This window comes from Amyelois transitella, chromosome 4 (genome assembly GCF_032362555.1).
Source record: "Amyelois transitella isolate CPQ chromosome 4, ilAmyTran1.1, whole genome shotgun sequence".
Taxonomy (NCBI): Eukaryota; Metazoa; Arthropoda; class Insecta; order Lepidoptera; family Pyralidae; genus Amyelois; species Amyelois transitella.
Genome location: NC_083507.1, coordinates 9,495,791 through 9,512,892, shown reverse-complemented (window position 1 = coordinate 9,512,892; position 17,102 = coordinate 9,495,791). Strand labels below are relative to the sequence as shown.

Here is a 17,102-nt window from a genome sequence, read left to right as displayed (position 1 = left end):
ATCTATTCACTTTGCAATTTGTCCTTGCTACTCGGTCCCCGTCGTCTTCTAAGAATAAGAAGCCAACTCTGATTTTACCCCATAGCTGGCGATTTATAGGACTCTTGCAGCGTGCCGCCAACTTCGTAGGACCTGGGTTATACCGACTCGGACGGACTTAAGCGACCAAAATCAGAGCAGTGTGCGGCCGACTAGCGACATTTTTGTTACATTTTTACGAATAAATCTTTTAAACAGTCAAAAAGTAACTGGGTCATCCTTTCAGATCAGGTACTTTTTTTATTTCGTCCGAAGCGGTACGACTGAGGACAAATGAAGGCGGCGGCACGCTGTACGAGTCCTTTGATCGCACGCTTCATGGTACAACTAGTGGTCGTACTATATGCAACGACTGGTCCTGTCAAGTCGTAGTGACTGCCAGTATTCCTAACTTAGCGCTTTTAGGACGCTCAAAACAGCAGGATATGGTGCTTAACTTAAGAATATTAATTAATTTGGACGTAACTTGGTCAGTCGGACCCATTTGACTAGACACCGCTGGGAGCAAATTGTCCTGTGGGGTCACTTAGTAGCCTCGTCACACAAGCTGTTCTTAGTACGGGTGCTGCTTGGGTATAGTTTGTAGACATCATGATGAGGATACAACAGGAATTTACCTCAGGGATATGATGACTCCCAACCATCCCGTAATCAAATTATTATGCCTTTTAATGATATGTTCACTTGTATTTGGTATACATATATTATGATAAAAAAAGGGGACAAGTGCGAGTTGAACTCGCGTACGATGTTACCTATCATGTTTTTTTAAATCTGACCCAAATTTGTTTGTGGTAACTAAAAAAAAATGTAAGTTGGTACGCACAATATTCTGTGATTTACCATGTTATTTTAATATCATGGACTTCTTATAGGTTTTCCTATAATCTATAAGGAGAAAACTAATTTCTGTATTTTTTTCAAAATTTTAGGTTCAGTAGTTTCGGAGATAAGGGGGGGGGGAATGGTCAATTTTCGTCTATTTTCTTGAATAACTTGGAAACTATTTATTTTAAAACTAGAGGTCGCCCGCGACTTCGTCCGCATGGAAACCCTATCAATCCCGCGGGAACTCTGGGATAAAAAGTAGCCTATGTGTTATTCTGGGTCTTCAGCTACCTACAAACCAAATTTCATGGTAATCTGTTCAGTAGTTTTTGCGTGAAAGAGTAACAAACATCCATACAAACTTTCGCCTTTCAGTTTTCAGAATTTTTTATATACAGATTTCATCTGCTCACCCATCACTATGTGTACCAAATTTCAACTTAATCGGTCTAATAGATTCGGAGATAATTGACTGTAAGCGACGGACGGACAGGCACACGAGTGATCCTATAAGGGTTCCGTTTTTGTATTCAGACGTACGGAACCCTAAAAAAACAACAAATCATTCAGGAATTATTTATTCTTCACACATTTTATAAACAAGATCTTATTATATAGGCTTAATCTTAAAGTGAAGTCCGATAAGGGAAAATACAAGACACTTGAGATCTTGAACCAGGTAATAGAAACAGCGAAGGCCCTCTGGGTCACGAGATTGATTGACGTCTACCAACGATCCAGTTTTGGAGGTAGTAAATGAAATATGTTCTTCGCCAATGACAATTTCCAACTCCTGTAATTAAATATTTAAAATTAATTAAAGTAGAACTTTTAAACTTGGGGTTCTTCTTTTAGATGACAGGCTAGCAACCTGACATTATTTGAATCTTGATGCCATCATTGTGCCATTCATCTGACTGTGGCCTTTCAGTCTTTTTGACAGTATTAGCTTGGTCCATAAGGGATAAAGATATATCATCAAAATGCTCATAACTCAATAAAATTCACTTTTGAAGTTTGAAATGACTTTCCAGAAACCAAATTGATAGTGTTATTTTAACTAAGCTGGAAAAGAATCACTAACATGAATTTATCATACTGTCTTAAAAACTTTTGTATATCAACAACAGGCTTTTTTTTTTAGTAATTAGTTGGTTGGATGCTTATTGTATGCTGTTATGTTCTTCTTTTCCAGGTTTTAGTACTGGTTGCATCCTAATATATATATACATGCATATAATCACGTCAATATCCCTTGCGGGGTAGACAGAGCCAACAGTCTTGAAAAGACTGATAGGCCACGTTCAGCTGTTTGGCTTTATGATGGAATTGAGATTCAAATAGTAACAGGTTGCTAGCCCATCGCCTAAAAGAAGAATCCCAAGTAATTATATAAGCCTATCCTTTAGTCGCCTTTTACGACATCCATGGGAACGAGATGGAGTGGTCCTATTCTTTTTTTTATTGGTGCCAGGAACAACACGGCACTTCATCCTAATCACTCTTGATATTGAGCTTGGGGTAATCCTGACCATGGATCTTAAATTGGGTGAGTCATGTTTTTACATGAAGCAACTCCTATCTGACCTCTGCAATATTTGCAGGTAATCCTTACCCTTATGGGATAGTTCGAGGTTACACATCCTATTGCCTAAATGTACAAGTTTCGTCATGATATTTTCCCCCACAGTAGGAGCATTCAACAGTTAGTATCCAAACGAATGTAAATAACTTTGAATTAGTACATGGCCAAGATGGGATTCCAAACAGTGCCTTTCTAAACATCACACATTTTGACCATACTGTTTTGAATACAGACACTTTTATGTTGTCATCTGATAATAATGTGGAAGTTTGCAATAATGAAAACAGAAGATACCTACTTTTATATTTTATTATACAAAAAAATTGACAAAATAAATTTAATGACATCCTAATTTTTGCCATGTAATGTGAGTATATTGCAAAGATTATGATTTACATACATACATATGGTCACGTCTATATCCCTTGCGGGGTAGACAGAGCCAACAGTCTCGAAAAGACTGAAAGGCCACATTCACCGATTTGGCTTAATGATAGAATTGAGATTCAAATAGTGACAGGTTGCTAGCCCATCGCCTAAAAAAGACTTCCAGTTTGTAAGCCTATCCTTAGTCATGTTTTACGACATCCCTGGAAAAGAGATGGAGTGGTCCTATCTTTTTTTGTATTGGTGCCGGGAACCACACGGCACTTGATATTTTTTTATATTTATATTATATATATTTCCCGGAGGGGTAGGCAGAGACTACCTCTTTCCACTTGCCACAATCTCTTCATACTTCCTTCGCTTCATCCACATTCATAACTCTCTTCATGCAAGCTTGATGATTACTTGTTTATTATTTTATGATAATCCCAAGCTCAAATGATACAAGATTATTTGTAGGCAAATTAAACTTACTTGTCTGCCAACGCGATCAGGTTGAGGCCACAAACGATCATCTTCATGCATGATTTCAGAGTCTAAAATAATTCTCTTTAGCTCTTCCATGACACAAGGATGAACATATGCTTCTTTTCGGATCATAGTATCGTTTTTATAGTTTGAGTTATTAGCGTAGCGTAACTTTCCATCGGGACGGAATTCAAACTCGAGAAATTCATGTCCAAATTTTCCTTTGTGACCTACGTAGTAGCGGATGTAGAAATCAGTTGACATTTTGTGTTACAGTCTTTTATCCACTTAAATAGTAAAAATATTACTTTTAATATCACTGCAATATAACACCATTAAAAATAAAAATACCGCTAACCTACCCAAGCGATAGAAACACCACAAACTAAACAGAGATTTATGCTAGGAGGACCACATTGACTGCACAGAATTGCCCGCTTGCTTTTTTCTGACATTGACAGTTCAAGATATTTCATTAGTCAAATTTACTAGATCCTGCAGAACTTTTTAACATATTAAATGGATGGGGCGTCTCAATTTAGTTCCCATCGCGAAGATTATACCATGGATTACAATATCATTAATGGTTTGGACATTTCAAAAGAGTTTATAAATACTACATTTTTGTCGCTTAATTCACAAAGTTAGGCCAATTAGAAACGTACCCATGTTGTTTGATAAATATTATAAAAACATTTCTTGCCTAGTAGGGTACACGGCAAGAAAAGTATCTGTAAGTAACGCAGCTCCGTCTTAGTCTTATTCGCCTTTTGAATATCCTTTCGAAAAACTACAATTATCCAAACATAAAATAGAATTATACACAATCCCTATGCTTATTTTACATAGCCATTAACTGTTGCACACGGCTTCGCTTTGTTTCTGTAAGTGACTTCTTTGTTTCTTGCCCATATTATACTTGTTATTTGTCCTTTTTATTTAAATAAATAAATAAATATATACGGGACAAATTACTCTGATTGAGTTAGCCTCGAAGTAAGTTCGAGACTTGTGTTACGAGATACTAACTCAACGATACTATATTTTATAATAAATACTTATATAGATAAACATCCAAGACCCAGGCCAATCAGAAAAAGTTCTTTTCTCATCATGCCCTGGCCAGGATTCGAACCTGGGACCTCCGGTGTCACAGACAAGCGTACTACTGCTGCGCCACAGAGGCCGTCACTTTGAAATGAAGTCGTCTATTTGAAATGAAGACTTTATTTTGTTATATAAGAATTCCTTGCCCAATATTTTAAGAGGTGTATTTATTTGTTTATTGATGCGATTAATTCACCAATATTTTAGTTGTTGTGAAACAAAATTTATAAACACCAAAACAAAAATAGTCCTCATGCCTATTGTGTTTTTTGGCAATCTGGCAAATTCCCCTCGGCGGCAGTTGGCAACACTTCTTTAAGTTACTTGTCAAACTTACTGTCAAAATTTCACAAATGTCTTGCCTTCTGTCTGTCAAGTACCTTTTCTCTTTCAGCTTAGCCTAAAGATGGGTGAGTATGATTTAATAAATTTTAAAATCTGTGTTCATCAGGTTGTATTACAATTTAAACTTGAATTGAAGTAGTGTAATGTTTAATTATTATGTTAATCCACTAAGGATATCTATTATTTTTGTAGATAGTGATAAAGTGATTGTGGTGAAAAATGCATTTTCTTTTGTTCTTAAGTGATGTTGTGACTTGTGATGTACAGGTATCAGCCGTGATCATTGGCATAAGCGGAGGGCTACGGGAGGCAAACGCGCTCCCATCCGTAAGAAGAGGAAGTATGAGTTAGGTCGCCCGGCTGCCAACACGAAGGTAAGCAGTCCTAACCTTAAATATTTATTTCATTAGTTTAAATCATGATCAAAATGTCAATAACTCTTGATAAAATTGCCAGTAACGTAATGTTTGTATTAAATCGGTGGTTTTAACCAATTGCAAACATTGCGTTCAAATAGTTTGTAGGTTATAAGTAGGTGTATTTGATTGTGATTGTTTCTCTTTGTTTTTCCAGCTTGGTTCCCAGCGTATTCATTTAGTACGCTCCCGCGGTGGCAACATTAAGTACCGCGCGCTGCGCCTGGACACTGGAAATTTTTCTTGGGGTTCAGAATGTAAGTGAAAAAAGTTTAAATATTCTGTAAGTTATTCTGTATATCTATAAGTATTCTCATCCAATTACATTTATTCACTTTGGAAAACAAGCACTTTGTCAGGAGCTTTGCCACCCATGGTCATTTCAAAAAAATGTCTTCCACAAACATTAATTCAATGACGTGTGTTAATAGATATATCACTTCTGTTATAATCTTAAAACAATGAATATAAAGAATAAAACAGGTAATAAACTTTCTTTGTTTATGCTTTGATCAGTTGATGGAAAAGACAATGTTCATTTGATAACTACTCTTCCTAAAGTATTCACAGTATAAAATTATTCCTAAGGTGCAACTCGCAAGACCCGTATCATTGATGTGGTATATAATGCGTCCAACAATGAGTTGGTGCGTACCAAGACCCTGGTGAAGAACGCCATTGTTGTTGTTGACGCCACCCCTTTCAGACAGTGGTATGAGTCTCACTATCTGCTGCCACTCGGAAGGAAGAAGGGAGCTAAATTGGTGAGTTGTGTAACATATTTCTTTTAATAATATTTACACTCCTGCCAAAACTAAAAATTCATCTGTATGCACAAAATTAAATTTTCAATTAAAATTCTAGTAATATGGATAAAAATTTGTAACTGTCAAATATTTTGTTGAAATTAAACAAACTTAGTTTTAATTTAACATGTAATGGACATTTTGTTGCATTAAACCCTTTGTTCTATTATTTTTTCACTGAACAATAAAATGATGATACTTTTTGCGTGTCATATGAATTTCAATTACATATATAAATGATTATTTTGCTAGAACTGAATATATATATTTTTTATATTCTTAATATGATGTTTTATCTTGTTTATGATGTGATATTTTCTTTTTTAGACTGAGGCAGAAGATGCCATTATCAACAAGAAACGCAGCAAGAAGACCGCTAAGAAATATGTATCAAGGCAGCGCCTATCCAAAGTTGAAGCTGCTCTTGAAGAACAATTCCACACTGGTCGTTTATTAGGTAAGTTAAATTTTGTTGTCAGAATATAGTTTTCCATTGAATTTTCAAAACTAGCTAAGTGTGTGCCTGATTCTGGAATGAAAAGTTTCATTATTACCTTTAAAAAAAAAAAAAAAATGTGGTTTTTATTTGGGAACTTTCTTGGGTGTTCATTTTATTCTGTTTTTAAAACCTAAGATACTAATGATGCATGTTCTTGGTAAAAGGATACTGAAACACATATTACAATTAGCTGAAGGTAAAGAGTTGCCCACAATTACAATTGTAATATAGGTCTCAAACAAATTAAGATATTATAAAGGTGCTTTATATGGAAGTGTTCCTAGTTGTGAATGCCAGTTCAATCTCTTAAACAACTTTTATCCCCTGCTCATTAAAAGTCAGAACTATAATTCGGTAAGATACAGCAAAAATTACCTCTAATGAAATGATGAAATCGAGAAGTTTTGAGGCTGCACTAACGGATTGGAACCGTTTTGGGAACAATCTAGCAGTTGAATGATTCACTGTCATAGTTACTCTGATTTACAGTTACATTAAATTATAAGACATGTTTTCTGTATTATTCAGAAATTTTACACATATTTTTTAATTTCAGCGTGCGTATCCAGTCGGCCTGGCCAGTGTGGCCGTTCTGATGGGTATGTGCTCGAGGGTAAGGAACTAGAGTTCTACCTGAGAAAGATCAAATCCAAGAGGGCGAAGTAAAGTGTAATGTAAAATAAACATAAAAACTCATAACCTCTTTCATTTTTCATAGATAGAATTCCTATTCCTATGTTGAAATTTTTAGTGGTCTGTGAGACTAGTAGAGTGTGTCAGGCCACTCGACTAGTAGTGTTTGCAAGTGGCTCAATTCCATTAAACCCCACAGGCTAGTTGAGGAAACTAATGTATTGCCATCACAAATCATACTTTTTTCTTAGTTGTCCCATTAGGAACACTCATCTGTAATGGCACAACTCTATTTGCAACTGTAGTAGTGTTTAGTTGTGCAATTAGGAACACATACACGTCAGAATGGCACAACTTGTGCATATCAGTTAGTCCACAAGGAAAACATGCATCTAGAGGTATATTTATATACTAGCTAGAGGCCGCCCGCGACTTCGTCCACGTGGAAACCCAATCATAACGTAACAATCAATCCCGCGGGAACTCTTGGGTAAAAAGTAGCCTATATGTTATTCTGGGTCTTCAGCTACCCACCTACCTACATACCAAATTTCATCGTAATCGGTTCAGTAGTTTTTGCGTGAAAGAGTAACAAACATCCATACGACATCCTGACATACTAACTCGCATTTATAATATTAGTAGGATATTTGGCATACGCTGCTTAGTCGTGGTCGTTTGTGCTAGTCTCGAAGATAGATAATAACACTAGTGATAAAACCTTGACAAGGCAGGTGTATGACCTAAGAGTAAGAGAAAAGATAAGACAGCCCTTGTACCATTTTTAGGCCATGCAGTTGAAAATGGCCTTCGAGACTGGTGGCCATGTTTACTCCGTGGGGGGTATAAAGACTTTATATCTGTGTTTTAACAATCTAATAGGTACACACATAATGGTGACGACATACTTAGTACCTAACCCTGTTATCCTACGCTACACAATGTATGTTGCAAGTAGTAGAAATCCATAAATAGCCTACGCCATTGGAAAATCGAAATTAGAATTTCCCGTGTTCCTATTTTTTATGTATGTGATCACAAGACGTCAAAATATATAAAATTCTGGCCGAATTGAAAACCACTTTTTTTAAGTCTGTTAAAGAGGGTATTGACTGACGTCAATATACAGCCCAAACCGCTTTTGTGCACAAAGGAAGGGTTTTCCAAAATTACCTCTGGCACTGAAATGGATTCGGTGTAATACGCGAGTGGATCCGCGGGCGTACTCTAGTATTCGAATAAATGAAAATTCATGTAAGCAGATAGTGGCGAGGGCGAAGGAGCATTTAAAATAAAACGAAACGAACATAATGTACAACTATAATATTCTGTTATTGAGCGGGTCCACCATCTTGCCGGCCATCAGTGCCACGTGGATGCTGCTGTCCATCACGAAGTACAGGAACGGGTACGTCGCCAGGAACCGGACCGGCTGCCGGTTGTTCACGTACCCTGCCGAAATAAATGGGAGGTGAACGATATTACTTGATGCTCTTATATAGATCTTCGACACGTTAAATTATGTATCACGGTTATCTGAATATTCTGTGCTATAACTTTAGTATATGGGGTGTTTGGAGACACCAGAGGAGTGTAAGGTAACCTTTCCACTTCTTTCTCCTGGCGTTTATCCCGGTTTTTTTTTATATGTGTATATGTTTTGTGGGCAAAGAAAAAAAATAGATTTGATAAGTTTTCTACATTCAATTGTAGGAAGATTAACGGTGATGGGTACCTGCTATTTGATACAGGTACCTACAACGTTTATCCCGGTAACATCCTTACTTTTCTGGAGAGGTCTTAGTTGATCCTGGACATCAAAAGATTGAGTCTATCATCAAGGGCCAGGTACACGGGACAATATACATATAGTCACCTAAACGGGAAAATCTGATGGCTCTCGTTTACTAAACTCGATGATTGAAAACGCTCATGGACATATATGTGTACCTATGGGTATTGTAAGAAAAGAATTGCATCTATTAATTTTAGTTATTTTATTTCACTATTGTATGAATTTACTGAGCATAGCGTTTATGTAGGTATACTGGAAAAATCACACAGGTTATGATAACCAATATTCCGATTGGTTGGAACGATGCGCCTGTATTAACATTTAATCAAACTTTTATGATAAGTGATGTCTCCATTTCACAAAACGGCCTTGAGTTTTGAATGAGCTTGATGTTTATCATAATCGCTTTTAAAAATAACCGACTAACCACTGTATGTACATAGCACAGGAAACAATCATTCGGTAATTTATCCAGTTATACTCATTTGTGAAATTGAAAAAGACTAAGCGAATCATCATTTGATCTCGCGATTAGGCATTTAGGTCGCGGATGTCGATACGTAGGGGCGATTTCCCTAATAGTCCTATGTGCTGCGCATGCACAACATTTTAAATGTACAGTGAGGGAACTTATTAACATAAATCATGGGACATGGATATTATGTATGCTCTGCTCAATAGTACCCGAAACCGACGAGCTTGCATGAAGAGACTTTGAATGTGGATGAAGCGAAAGAAGAATGCAGAGATCGTGGCAAAAGGAAAGATGTCTCTGCCTACTCCTCCGTGAGAGAGGCGTGATTTTATGTATGTACGAGAATGATTCTGAGGTTGTAACCTTAGATCACTCATAGATTTTACGCTCTCGCTCTAAAACAACAACAAGAGAACAATGAAGAAAGAATATGTAGGACGGCAACGGCTTTGTGTTTCTGTTCAAATGTTTCATTCGCTATTGTATCTCTCTCTTTGCTTTATAGATTGTTAAATTTTTAGACCAGCCACTGAGAAAGCCTTTACAAAATTTATAGATTATCCGTAATAGTACCTACCCTACCTCTTGTCTTTTCATGTAAGTACATCATACATGGTTTGTATTAGATAATAAGTGGATATGAATTAATCATTGCTGTCCATTCTCTGCTTTCCTTATTTTGTTAGCGAGAGGAGAGCAAATTCGAATCAATGGACGCAAATGCGCGTGTCGCCGCGTTGCGCCACCCTGCGAGACAATAGCCGCTCGGCGCGCACTCGCCACTTAGCACCTCTGTTTTACACACTCTTTTGGTAACAATTATCTCAATCCTGCCACTGGAAAACAAGGACAAAACATTTTTGTCTGTCTTCGCGGCTAATTACCATCCGAGAATGTGCATTGTGGAGACACAGGGAGCTATAAAGTTTGCAACTGGATTACTGCATCAAATTATAACGCATTTCCGACATCGAGATGTTGATTACCTATGTGGTGCGTCCTTCACGGTGTTCAATTGAATTAATTGTGGAAAATCAATTTTGTAAATTTTCGGAGCGCGTCAATGTTACTCAAGGATTTTCCGGCGGAGCGGGCGACAGCCCGTGACGAGCACATACCACACCATCGAATATGTGATTTCCTCGAACTTTGTAAAGATTAATGCAATTAGGTATCCTACTTTTCCCTAAGTAATAAGCTCAAAAGCTCGATTTTCATGTTCAAAAGTGACATTAGTTTTACTTATGCTTACAATAAATGCAATATCTGAATCAATCGAAAGCGTCGGTCATCCGCAGACGCTGACCTTTCGGTGTATGGGCAGCCCACAACCATGTAATTAAGTGGATCACACCGGAACCGAGGGCCCAAGCACCGTCGCCTCGGTTAAAAACCGCTTCGTGAACAATGGACATGTTATATTATCTCATTTTTGGCAACTTACATCTTGTGTTTAATATCGCGTGATGTGATCCTATATCGCCTTCATAAGTCATACCTGGCAAACTATTTGGGATTAACTAAGTATGTTGAAGTTGTACGCTTAAGAAATATCGTGCCAACAATAATAGTAGTTAGCCCAGAAAAATTTGCCTATCCCATACGAGTCTGCATTGTCACCAACTAGATCTGATACCAAAGCAATCAGGTATACCTACAACGCACAACCAATAGAGAGTACCTAACAGTTACAGCTTTAACATAATTATAGGTATACCTAGTTTGATTAAAGCTGCCGCAAAGGTTTATTTATATTCGTTTAGTAAATTATATATTCTCTAATATGATTCAGAATACAGACCCAATATAGGAAACCAAGCAAGCTTAGATCATTACTCATTAGGTGTTCACTCTAATTAGGTTCCCCAAGCCTCAGACGTCCCCTCTTGCAATATCCATGAGAATAATGTGTAGAACCTATACATTAACTATTTTATTCCTTCATATTCATGCTAAGTATTCGAGAACATATGACTTACGGTTTTTCTTCTGGTCGTCCGGCCTATACTTGCGGATGGCGACGGAGACTGCTTGCTCTATACTCCGCACGTAAACTCCCGCCTGGTGGGTCATTGGAGTGAAGTCTCGTTGGCGAGGCTCGAACACATCTCGAATGCCCAGCTGAAGGATTGAGGGAATGAATTACGTTGCTTATTACTGTAAATCATAAAGGTACTTTCTGCCAAAAGGTCAGGTCAAGTGAACCCGAAACCGATAACCTTGCATGAATGTGGAGGAAGACGCAAATGGAAATATGTAGTCTCTGCCTACCCCTCCGGGAAATATTTCTACAGCTGTTTTGATTTTCGATTTTCATTTGAGACTGATCTATTCATCCACACAAAAACGGTCACTTAACGGTCGATAAGCTAATAAACTTGGGATTCTTCTTTTAGGCAATGGGCTAGCTTGGATCTCAATTCTATCATTAAGCCTAACAGCTGAACGTGGCCTGTCAGTCTCCCAAGACTGCTGGCTCTGTCTACCCCGCAAGGGATAATGCGTGATTATATGAATTAATGAATGAATTGTGTTGTGCTCTTTGAATGGGTACATAACATCAGTGGGTACCTAACATTCTTCTGATAGACTGTTAAATAAAGTGTGGGCTGTGGGCCTTCCAACCCATTTACATTTGTAATTTGTTTGGTTACATACATTATAATAATTAATTAGTATTGCAATACTAATATGATTCAAAATCATATTTGTTTATCTCGTTAAATATTCATATTTCTTTGATGAGTAAAGTTTAATTATGACTTTAAACTTGCGAAATGCTATGAAACTGATTAAGCCTACCTTTTGTAAATCCGTGGTAAGAGTCACATGCCCTTTAACAGTAAAGCTGGGGACTATGGCACGAACTCGTCTCGGCCTTAAGGCTTCATAGACGTCTGAGAGGTCGGACTCGCGGGCCATTCTGGAGAGAAGCCGCCCCAGCTCCGCCACACCGCCTCTGGATGGCAAAACCACTAGGAGATAGTATCTATCGCTGTCGAGAGGAAGTCGAAGGGCAGACGCTTCCAAGTGAGGAAGGTAGGCGTGCTCTAATATAGTGTCGTAATGCATGTATGTCACCTGTTTTAGAAAAAAAAAGGTAGTTTAGTTAATTATCTACTTTCAATGCAGATTCAATTCAATTCAAAATCTTTATTACATATCATAAAGTACTTACATCAATTAAATCACAGTTACTGCTAATAAATAGGTACAATTGGAACCCTGTTGGGCATCGCAATTTTAAAATAATATGGAACAGATTTCTCCAGAAATGGACCAATATGGACCACTCGATGCCAAAAATTTTGATGGCGTTGGCATTTTTTATTCTTGGCTGTAATTTAAATGATCTAGTATACCTATAACACTGATACTGGTTACCTACCTTTTTTACCGACTTCAAAAAAGGAGGAGGTTCTCAATTCGACCGTTTTTTATGATTATGGTCAAATGGCGCACCTGGGCTCCTTTCGGAGAAGTAAGGATGTAACTGGGTTTAACGCCAGAAGGAAGAGAGAGTGGTAGGTAACCTCCTTTTATCAAGTATAATTTTAAGATAATTTGAATGAATGTGCTGGTGTGAATAAGCCGGTTAACTGTTAAATGAATCAAGAAGACATAATTTAACAACAGGCCTTAAGCTTGACACAGTCAATGTTGTTCTGATTCTTTCATATTAGCATAACTGGTTTATAAACCATTTCAATTACAATCAAAAGTTTAATAAAGTGAAATTTGTGCTTAATAGGTATGACTCAGATGGTTTGAACTCAATTTTTGTTACCTACATAAGTACCTAGGTAATAAATAAATATACTTAGATACATATTAAGATTTGACTTCAGAAAATAACTAAAATTGAACAACATAACTAACCTGAACACTCTTGAGACCATTGGCAAGGAACATATTCTGGTCATCAAAATTAATTGGTGGCAACTCTGCATCGACATCATATGACTTGTATACTAGGTAGTCATCAACATATGGCGGATTTGTAAATATGAAGTCAACTATGGATCTTTTACGTCGTTCAAGATTTTCTATAGTAGATTCAGTGGTTGTTGAATCCGTGGTAGTGGCGGTCTCAGTAGTAGGCATTCCATCAGTGGTTGATTCAGTAGCGATTGTTGTCATTACACTTTCTGTTTGCATTGTCTCACTTGTAGTTGAAGACTGTGTAGTTATAGAATCTGTATTAGTGGTTTCGGGCATACTCGTTTCACGAGTAGTCATTGTATCTACTTCGTTGTTCGATGTAGGCTCATCTGTTAGTGACATAGTGGATACCGTTTGTGGAAGTGTTGATTCAGCACCGGTAGTTGTTATTGTTGAAACTTCAGCAGTTGATTGTACATTTTCATTGGTAGTTGTAGTCAATATTGTAGACTCTGTAGTAGTGACTTGTGCAGTTGTTAGATCTGCAGTGTTTGTAGCGGGGGTAGTTTCAGCATTTGATGCAGCTGCACTGACGGTTGTAGCGTCAGGAATTCGGACATCAACGTCATTTATCGTTTCTGCATTTGGGTTCGTAGTTGTTTCTTCCCTCGATGGTGTTGAAGTTATTTCTTCGCGTGAAGGTGAGACTGTAGTTGGAGCAGCTGTAGAAGCAGTTTCTGTATTCATCGCAGTCGGCGCAACGGTTGTTGTAGCAGATGTGGTAGAAGTTTCATTGGTACTGTTGGTTCCCGGCGGAAATGTAGGTAGTTGTTCGCCCTCAAGATCGAAACCGTAAAACCTTAGTATTTTTTTGTAGCCATCATTAAATGTGACGTTCTCATTATTTAGAGCTAATCCTGCTAGGAACCCTTCTTCTGGTACAAAATATGTCTGTAACATTTTGAATTTGTTAGACGAACCCAAAAATATGAATTGCGAATACGCAGTGATGTTCGAGTGAAAAGATTTAATTTACGATGTCCATGAAACCTGGGTTCAGCTGTTCAAAGATTTTTGGGGTTGAAATGTGGGATTTGTAATTTGTCTGACAATTAAATTAAAAATTTCCATTCTTAGTTACATGCGACGGAAGTTATGCGGTCATTACGGAATAGTATTTCAATCAATTAACTGTAGTTCCTGTCTCTATTATTCAGTACCCAAACTATAAGATACAGTTTATTCATGTTGCAATAGGTAAATAGGTTTTAAACAGATTTTTAATCTGCTTTCTCTATGAAGCGACTCCCGTCAAGTTTCGTTAAAACTGCACTAGATGAAAGTGCCTATTGCTTTAGTCGGCATTTAAGACATCCATGGGAAAGACCTATTCTAAAGGGTCCGGAACTACACGTATTCTTAATCATAAAAATCTTCATTTACCTATACTATGTATTCATACAAGTAAGTTGATAGTTGATACTTTGTATCAAATTTTTCGACAGACTTTACCTTTTGTTTTTATATTTTGGCCAATTTTATGTGGCAACGAACGTTATATACAGAACAAAACTTTTATTCCCTTGCATTATTATGAATTATCCTTAGCGACACCACAATTTCTCGATTAAACTTATTATATAATTTTTTATCGATTTTGTTTCAATTTCGAAATAACTACATATCTACCTGTTAAGTTATAATTTTGAGCCAAATTGTAAAGACCAAATGAAGAGGCTAGCCATGTAACGGAGTTTAAAGTAAATGTATTTTACTGTCAAGCGCCCCACACCAAAGAAACAACTTGAGTGTCATAGAGAAACCGAGTTATTTTTACATGAACATACATTAGGCGATCAATTAGAGCTACATTTATTGTTTTAATACGCTAATAAAACTTTAGTCCTTCGTAAAGCGCACACACTTTTAGTGGGTCACTTATTGTTCACGGTACTTATACCTACTTATTCATTAGCTAGTTACTACTCGTTCATTCAGTTGTTTTTGTTATTGTTGAACAAGTTTACTTTAAATTAATTGTGACGGAATTTCATTTTAACGCTCGTCTTACGGCGAGGGAGAAACTAGAGTAGAAACCTATGCCCATTTAGGTAGTTAGGTAGATGCGTAACCCTAATACAATATCTATCTACTGTTTAGTTTCCTATGCAAAAGTTGCAGAGGTCAGACAGAAGTCACTATGTGTGAAACCTGACTCACCAATCCAGGGTCGCGATTATAGGCCAGGCTCTTCTCTTGAGAAATGAGGAAGCATCTCGGGATAACGCCAGGGGGATGATGATGCAATTTTTCAATTTCGCAATTGGTTATAGAGGTAAAAAATCTGTTAGGAGAGAAAAGCAGTTGGCTAAAACCATTTCTTTCATCACTAACCAGTATAGAAGCTTGTACTAGATGAATGTGCTTTACTCCCTTAGTCGTCTTTCACGACATCCAGGGAATAGGAATGAAAGAATAAATAATTTATTCGAAAAAGACCATTACAAAAAAACAAAAATAAAACAAGAATATGCACAAGTAGACAGGTAGGATAGTGTTCCCGAAAAGGTCTAACTAATACCTGAACATTGATTACTAATGATTTTAAATAAGAACTTACTTTTAAAGTGCGGTGTATATCCCTAAAGCCTATCCTCATTACATTTCGATTCCAAGGCAGCTGCATCCCACGTTGAATCTGGTACGAGGACTCCCCATCGACCCCCTCAAACAGCGCTACCAGAATACCCATTAATCCATAAGGCGAGAAGGCAATGTTGTTCTCATTCAAAAAGTTATGTTCTGCTAGCACTTTTAATCCAAAGCCGTTAGTGACGTCCACCATGTGAGCGATGGGAGTACGTCCAGTATCCCAAAGTTTTATTTCGATAGGTATGCCGTAATCGGAAGATGCGGCTATCGCGATATGTGCACAAAGGCAAAGTAGATGCGGGAAAAGCCCACTGGGTGGTTTGACGCGACCACCTCCACGCATCGTGTCCGCGGTTCTGATGGCCGATTGCGCTTGGCTGGCCACGACCGCTGCTGGATCGCTTTGGACTAATCTTCGTACCTATCTAATTAGCAATAAGAGCCCAGATTTTCGGTGAATGCCCTCTATAAGTTTGTACCGTAAAGATATTCGCGGGAACAAAGATCCACGCAGTAAAAAAATGGCCTCTGGGTTCTAATTCGGTTAAGAAGGAATACAGGAAGACAATAGGGATGTTTGGAAGGAAAGAGTGTTTTGCTCAGCTGTGGGACATACTTATTTGGTTTAAAAAAATATATGTAGTGAACACAGGTGTATAATAGGTAGGTATCAACAATCAATCAGTCAAACAGGTAGGTAACCTAAAAACCTGTTCGATTGATCTTATCTACGTTGTACTTGAGTAAGTTTACTCAATGGCATGGATGGTAATGATTGCGGGTTCAAATTCTAATGAAACATAGGTACTACCTAGTTAATATGGTACAAACTAGTAGGTTTAAATGTAACAAAGTAAAATGCAAAAACGGCCGTTAAGTAGTATGAGTTCTCAATCAACACTCCGAACGATGTATATGATAGGCGTGGGATTCTTCTTTTAGGCGATGGGCTAGCAACCTGTCACTATTCGAATCTCAATTCTATCATTAACCATAACAGCTAAACGTGCCCGTCATTCTTTCAGGACTGCGGGCTCTGTCTACCCCACAATAGGGATATAGGATAGAGACTAAAAAAATAGGGATATAGACTAAAAAAATGCTAATTGATTTTCGGGGGCCCGAAAACCAAGTTAAACAAAATTCAACTTTAATTTTGGGATCCGAAGTCCGAAGCACGTCAGT

General features: G+C 37.5%; 3 protein-coding genes across 3 annotated transcripts; 1 reads left to right on the top strand and 2 right to left on the bottom strand.

Moving 5' to 3' along the window:
• Window positions 1–1,429: 1,429 nt before the first annotated feature.
• On the bottom strand, window positions 1,430–3,745 carry LOC106140895 (protein mago nashi). The gene is made up of 2 exons (XM_060954428.1): window positions 3,314–3,745; window positions 1,430–1,660 (listed from the first exon to the last, which is right to left on the bottom strand). Exons 1-2 carry the CDS (start codon window positions 3,569–3,571, stop codon window positions 1,478–1,480), a joined length of 441 nt encoding a protein of 146 aa, XP_060810411.1. The 5' UTR covers window positions 3,572–3,745; the 3' UTR covers window positions 1,430–1,477.
• A 956-nt stretch (window positions 3,746–4,701) lies between these two features.
• LOC106140403 (small ribosomal subunit protein eS8) lies at window positions 4,702–7,179 on the top strand. Its single transcript, XM_013341988.2, has 6 exons — window positions 4,702–4,824; window positions 5,027–5,133; window positions 5,333–5,432; window positions 5,764–5,939; window positions 6,309–6,438; window positions 7,037–7,179. The coding sequence occupies exons 1-6, from the start codon at window positions 4,821–4,823 to the stop codon at window positions 7,144–7,146; spliced, it is 627 nt and encodes a 208-aa protein (XP_013197442.1). The 5' UTR covers window positions 4,702–4,820; the 3' UTR covers window positions 7,147–7,179.
• Window positions 7,180–8,431: 1,252 nt separating this feature from the next.
• Window positions 8,432–16,260, bottom strand: LOC106140402 (uncharacterized). The gene is made up of 5 exons (XM_060953390.1): window positions 15,886–16,260; window positions 13,263–14,216; window positions 12,186–12,464; window positions 11,363–11,504; window positions 8,432–8,565 (listed from the first exon to the last, which is right to left on the bottom strand). Exons 1-5 carry the CDS (start codon window positions 16,258–16,260, stop codon window positions 8,432–8,434), a joined length of 1,884 nt encoding a protein of 627 aa, XP_060809373.1.
• Window positions 16,261–17,102: the final 842 nt, after the last annotated feature.

Excerpts from the sequence above, each read along its gene's own strand:
- LOC106140895 (XM_060954428.1), bottom strand. The coding sequence starts at position 3,571 with ATGTCAACTGATTTCTACATCCGCTACTACGTAGGTCACAAAGGAAAA. Across the intron at positions 1,661-3,313 it reads CTGATCGCGTTGGCAGACAA|GAGTTGGAAATTGTCATTGG; the intron begins GTAAGTTTAATT and ends ATTTAATTACAG.
- LOC106140403 (XM_013341988.2), top strand. Across the intron at positions 5,134-5,332 it reads GCCCGGCTGCCAACACGAAG|CTTGGTTCCCAGCGTATTCA; the intron begins GTAAGCAGTCCT and ends TTGTTTTTCCAG. Across the intron at positions 5,433-5,763 it reads TTTTTCTTGGGGTTCAGAAT|GTGCAACTCGCAAGACCCGT; the intron begins GTAAGTGAAAAA and ends ATTATTCCTAAG.
- LOC106140402 (XM_060953390.1), bottom strand. The coding sequence starts at position 16,260 with ATGCGTGGAGGTGGTCGCGTCAAACCACCCAGTGGGCTTTTCCCGCAT. Across the intron at positions 14,217-15,885 it reads ATATACACCGCACTTTAAAA|ACATATTTTGTACCAGAAGA; the intron begins GTAAGTTCTTAT and ends AAAATGTTACAG. Across the intron at positions 8,566-11,362 it reads GGACGACCAGAAGAAAAACC|GGTACGTGAACAACCGGCAG; the intron begins GTAAGTCATATG and ends TTATTTCGGCAG.